This window comes from Sphaeramia orbicularis, chromosome 12, assembly GCF_902148855.1.
Source record: "Sphaeramia orbicularis chromosome 12, fSphaOr1.1, whole genome shotgun sequence".
Lineage (NCBI taxonomy): Eukaryota > Metazoa > Chordata > Actinopteri > Kurtiformes > Apogonidae > Sphaeramia > Sphaeramia orbicularis.
This window is the reverse complement of record NC_043968.1, coordinates 58101538-58108175: the sequence shown is the minus strand read 5'-3', so window position 1 is coordinate 58108175 and position 6638 is coordinate 58101538. Positions and strand designations below refer to the sequence as shown.

At 35.1% G+C, this 6638-nt stretch overlaps 1 protein-coding gene across 1 annotated transcript in view; it reads right to left on the bottom strand.

The window, feature by feature from the left end:
- Positions 1-2141: 2141 nt before the first annotated feature.
- Positions 2142-6638, bottom strand: part of crb2a (crumbs cell polarity complex component 2a) — a 41032-nt gene continuing 36535 nt past the window's right edge. Inside the window, exons 11-13 of the mRNA XM_030150242.1 lie at positions 5994-6110; positions 4156-4282; positions 2142-3765 (exon numbers count right to left, since the gene is read on the bottom strand). Of these exons, the coding sequence (XP_030006102.1) occupies positions 3544-3765; positions 4156-4282; positions 5994-6110 (466 nt within the window). The 3' untranslated portion in view covers positions 2142-3543. The remainder of the gene's footprint in view (positions 3766-4155; positions 4283-5993; positions 6111-6638) is intronic.

Here is a 6638-nt window from a genome sequence, read left to right as displayed (position 1 = left end):
AGGAAAAAAAAAAAGTATTACACAAGGCCACATTTTGATTAATTCATGGCCACAAGATACGTGTATGTATATACAGAGCCAGCACAATGGACCATGGACCAGCCTTTCTCTGATGTGAGTATGTTGCACCGCCTCCAAGTTTGTGTTCTAACATATTATGCACATTTTTATTCTTAATGTAACCACAGATATTTTAAAAATTTACAGCCATTGATATGCTGTTGATGTCACCCATTGTTTTTGCCACTTGGAAGGTTTAAATAGGTGTTTGGCTGTTGACATTTTTGTTTTCTGGAGCAAGAAGTGACCGTATGTGGACAGGAGGCTGGGGCTGGAGAAGAAGAGAACAAACTTACCAATAACACACACCTCTGCAGTCTAATACTGGAAACTGTTAAACACCCTCAGGTAATTTCAGCCACGTCTTATATGTTAAAATGTCCAGATGGGTTTGGTAACAGTAATGATAAGTATGCATTATTGTCTAACTGGCCTAATTAAAAGGCACTCCATCAGACAATCAATCACAATCACTACTATGAACTCCTGAACTGGGTAATATAATAAACCTAATGACATATTTAGTATAACTTCGTAACCATGCCTACACTGATGCTCTCTTGCTTCTGTCATTAATAAAATAATAAATAGAATATCTTTGTCATTGTAACAAGTACAGTGAAGTTAAAAGTACCATCCAATCTGTAAGTCCCGTATAAAACGTACTAGAAAAATATGATCTACTATAAAAATACGAGTTCTCGAACATGTTTTGGACAAACTGTTTCCTTACACAATAACATCACCTAAATTTCATTGGGACTGTCAGAGATGGGGCTGTTCTCAGAATGATACCATGAACATTGACCACTTGATCTTTTTGTTAGTTTTCAAAGCATGATGGCCGTTCTACTGGACATTCACTAGCTACTAATTGCACACATTTCTGAAATTCAATTTATCTTAATACATAGGCCACAGGCTACAAATTGTGAATGGAATATCTGAAATGGAGATTCTGACCCACACATTGAGGACTCAAGAAGAGCAGTGTCATGATAAATGCAAGAAATGGACAATTTTCATTTCAACGTCACATTACTAAAACCAATTGTCAGTCACAAAAGTTTTTTATGGTCAATGTATCCCAAATGTCCCTCATGTTTGTTTTGTATTGTACAGAAATCAAACAATAAAAGTAAAGTAAAAAAAAAAAAAAAAGTAGGCCACAGATTTTAAGTTCAAGTCCTAATACCTGACCCAACACCAGTTATTTGAGATGTATAACTTTCCAGATGAGTAACAACAGTTTTATGGTTATCCTGTTTATTTCTGATACTGGCACTGGCTCAACCTCCTGGTGTATCCAGATCATAATGATGTCACACTAGGTTGGATATGTAGCTGAGAAATGCAAATCAGTTCATAGAAAGTTCACAAATTGAACCAACTCTTATCTAGCACTAGCACCAATGTATGGAAACTACAACAAGATGACAAATTGATAAAACTTGTGAATTGATTAAAAATTTCTTCTGAGATGTGATTGGAGCGAATTGTATCTTGTGGCTCCAAATCAAAACCTGGCCTTTTTTGCACATGACCTCTCCTCCAGGACACTACTGTCACATTTTATCAGTAGATTTCTGTATGATCTGTGGGCATCCTTGTGTGTTGAATGCCAGATAGTTCTACAAAGTGCTGTAGACTGTGTGTGCTGTAGTGTAAGTTTGAAGGACAGTACAATACATTTAAGACCGGTTATTTAAAGAGAACATATTATCCAACTGTGTTTTCTCCACATACAGATATGTCATCATCAACCAAAGTCAAGAGGCTGTTACCAAAACTCCACTGTCACACTACAGACGGATATGCATTAAATAAATCAATCATTTTCAAGCAGGCAGATGGAGAACAAATTGCTATCTGACAGGAGTAAGAAATGGTTTTTGACATGACAAGACCTCCACGTTTTCCTTCAGTTCATGTTTTTTGCTCTCAACACATCAAACCAATCAGAGGACCAAATAAACGCATCATTTTCTCCCACTTATCAGCTGATGTAATTCATATCTGACTGGGTTTTGATCAGTAATTATAGATAGTACATTGTTTTTACAGAAACGTCCATTCTCAGCTTTATTTTATTGCTTTTTATTCCTGATACATAAACAAATCGAAGGAGCTGGATTTTGTACACCCAAATGCAGAAAACAATATCAAAGTATACAGTCTGTTCAGTAAAGACCTACATTCTCACTAAATGAGGAAGTACTTCATTTCTTTAGCACAATAAAAATACATTTCCATAATATATTCTGGTACAGAATATTAAAATGATTTTTCCTCCAAAATATACATTTTAACAGAAGCCTCTGCATTTCTCATGTTATTTTGGTGCAGTGTTTCACTCCTGTACATGAGGAGCACTCCATATCTATGGTAGTAATCTGGACTGAATATATTCATCAATTGTCGTAAACGTGAAAATGTGGCTGAAGGTGCCAAATCAAACGCATAAACAGTCCCTTTGTGCAGCAGCACAACACAAAAAGGGTAAAATATACAAAATACACAAACTGTACACTCAATACAAAGGAAATCTAAGAAAAGTCAGGTTATGAAGTAACTGTAAAACAGTCTAAAGTGGAAAAATAGTCTGATCCTCTAAAACCAACTTAAGTTCTTTGAAATATCTGCCTGACAGCCTGACATATGCATCAGAGTATTTTTTCTGTCTTTGATATGTTTATGCATTTTCTCCATTTAAGAAAAAAAAATTTAAAGGTTAATTCCACTGCACAGCAGTCTATGTTACCACGAGCTCCCTGGAAAGCTGGAAATTATCACAGACTAGTTTGAGAATAACAACATATACATGCAGTGAATTGGAAATCAGTAAAACTCTATGTATTATTATGTGGTAAATGGTCGTTTCTACTTAGAAGGAAATACTGTACTGTTTTATAAGCTTTAAAAGCTTCATGGTACAATATACAAAACATATTAATTGAGTCATTCCTGTTGTTCGGATACCAAATGAAATAAATAAACGTGAAAATTCAGAATAGAAACATGAGTCTGTGGAGACATTGTTATTATGACTTTCACTCTGAATTGAGGTTTCATGAAAAGGGTGAATGTTAAAAGGTTAATAGTAAAGGTCAGCATCATATCCAGAGGATAATGTCACCAAATTTGAGTAAAATGTATTTATTTATCCTGTGTAACTTTGCCACTCAGCTAACTGACATGGAGAAGTCATTTCTAAAACCCTCGAGACCCCCTGATAATTCTAGTCATCTGTGAAAAGGGCTTTTAACACTTTTCTTTTCTGTAGCGCCATAGAGCAGCCCCTGCACCACTGGGACAGTACCAGCCCCCACCAGGAGGGGGCAGTGCACTGCAACAGATATGTCCCTTCAGTTGGATGCAGATGCTGAGCAGTGAAGTCCTGGTGGTGGGGTGACCTGCACCTGCCTGCAGTGCTCGCTCACCCCCCCACCCCCCCCCCACCCCCCAGTCTCAGCCTGTCCTACATCAGATGAGTCTTTCCTCAGGGGGGACTTTGAGCATGCTGTCCATTTCGAGGCGAGCTCCGGCCAGTTCCTGAGAGCTGGGGCTGTAGGCGCCCTCTGACTGACGCTTCTTCCTCGCCGTCATCACCATGAAGGTCAATCCGATGATCAGGATGAGAACGCAGAAACAGAGCAGTGGGATGGCCACCACCAGCCAGGGGATGGTCTGTTTATGAGCCTGTTTCTGCAAAGACACAACACAATGTCAAAAACAAGTCCCTGCAATGACATGTGCCCTGTTAATAAAGATGGAAATCATTAAAAAAAATCCAAAAACTGAGTAATCTTCAGCAATAAACAGACAAAATGTAATGATGAAACTTTACTGATCCCACAACTGGCAAAGTCAGCAACAGGGTAAAGTGTAATAAAGTGTGTATGCGTAAGGTAGTACAAAAAAAGCAATACAAAAAAATATTAAGTGATAAAACTCTGTAGGCTATATACATATTTACATAAGAAGTAAAGTGGTAAAAGAAGAGGTCGAAGTAAAGTATTCTCACATTATGTAATTAATATAATATGGAGAAACAGTATGCTATTATGTTTGGATAGCTGTGGTTAGTGAACATACATTGGTGTCGCAGATGGGTCCACTGTAGCCAGGAGGACATTCACACACAAACATGTTGAAACGATCCAAACAGGAGCCACCATTCCGACAGGGGTTGGATTCACACTCATTGATTTCCATTTCACACCTTTAAGACAGAAAATCCGTGAAAGACATAAAAATGCAGAAGTGTATACAGATGTCTCAAACAGCACTTCACATAACAAATATCAATCTGAGTCTTTATAAATCCAATTATCAGACAATCATGATGTTAAAATGAAAAAATCCAATTCTGTTTTGTACCAAATTGGTACACACTGCTGTCCCAAATCAAAAAAAAAAAAATAAATAAAATTAAAAGTATTCAAGTGTGAAAATTCTTCTTCTATCCATAGAAACCTAGAAAATACTTTATTGGACTAAGCTATATACATACATGAAATTATCATAAAGTTAACTGTTAACACCAACATTTCAACCAATAGAACTTGGAATAGGGAGTATTTTTTATTACATCAATGGGCAAAAATTCCATAATAATTATATATTTATGTCCAATAAATAATTTTTATTCTGGGCTTATTCAGATGCACAACAGCTGATACAGATATCAGTGTTTTCTATTTGTTTATTTTGGTTTCATGTTTTGTAGCTAACCATTAGCATGTTAAGTATGAGTGTACTAATCATACAGCTGTGGTTAATGATGTAACAGGAGAATTCTGTATTGGATTTATTGGAATACATTCTATTTTTTATCATTCTTAATAATTATTGCGCTATCTTGAGCTCAACATGTCACTTTTCTGACAACGGGATAAATTTGGATTATCTATCTATCTATCTATCTATCTATCTATCTATCTATCTATCTATCTATCTATCTATCTATCTATCTATCTATCTATCTATCTATCTATCTATCTATCTATCTATCTATCTATCTATCTATCTATCTATCTATCTATCTTAGTATAAGTCAAATATCATTTCAGTAATAATAAATGATTGTATTTTTGGTTATGGGACAGAACAATTTAATTTCCTACTGTACATATATAGTATTTTCTTATTCTTTCCAGTAGTTTTTCTTGTTAATATTGGACTCTCAGTACATTTTTTCTTTGATAGATGGTTCATTTGTTTGCTGTTGTTTTTTTTCTGTAAATTGTCTCCACTCTCAGTCTTCTGGGCTCATGCAGATATCCAATAGCTGATGCAGATATCAGTGTTTTCTATTTGTTTATTTTGATGTCATGTTTTGTTGCTAACCATTAGCATGTTAAGTATGAATGAACTAATCACAGAGCTTTGGTTCATGATGTAACAGGGCAGTTCTTTATTATTTATTGGAATACATTCTATTTTTTTTTTTTTTTTTTTTATCATTCTTCATAATTATTGTGTTATCTTGAGCTCAACATGTCACTTTTCTGACAACGTGATGAATTTGGATTATCTATCTATCTATCTATCTATCTATCTATCTATCTATCTATCTATCTATCTATCTATCTATCTATCTATCTATCTATCTATCTATCTATATGAGTATAAGTCAAATATCATTTCAGTAATAACATGCTAGCAAATGTTTTTGTGATTATATTTTTGGTTATGGAACAGATCAGTTTAATTTCCTACTTTACATATATAGTATTTTCTTATTCTTTCCAGTATTTATTTTTTTTTTTTTAAATATGGCATTGTCAGTACATTTTTTCTTTGACAGATGCTTCATTTGTTCACTGTCATTTTTTCTGTATATTGTCTCCACTCTCAGGGCTACATTACAAACACAATACAATACCAACTAGAAGTTTAAAATGGACAGAAACATCTATTTGTGACTTTACCTGCTGCCTGTAAAACCCGGCATACATGTGCAGTTTGCCCCCCACAGCCCGTCCTTGCAGATGCCGTCATTTTCACACTGGACATCTTCAACACACTTTATTGGAGGATAGTCCCACCTGATGGAATTAAACATAGCTTTGTTATGGACACACTTGTTTTTTGTGATTGCGCGACATGCTACAAACACAGAAATCACTTTTTACACTAATAAAGACATGAGTAAAAAGAGCATCAGGAACAGTGTTAAAGTTATGTTTGATTGCTCTTTCACCTGCCAAAGTGGACTTTTACAACTTCTGTTTATTGAATTTAACATAATTTCCCCCTGACAGAAAACTGAAGTTGGTTAATAAGTTACAATAAGACCATATGTTGATACAAACCTACAAAAATACTTTAAGCAATATACTCTAATTTATTTTGAATTGTGTATATTTGCATTTTAAACCTGTAAACCCTGCCACTGGTCTACAAATAAAATGACTCCAGAATAAAAGTAGTGAGTTTGAGTCACTAACAACGAAGAATTGGGTCAAAAATGCTGGTTGAGTCTTGGGTAAAACGTAAAATTATGATAGTTAATGACAGAATGGGTTTTACTCAAAGGGAATGTTTCTCTCAGAGCAACAAGACCTACTTCAAAA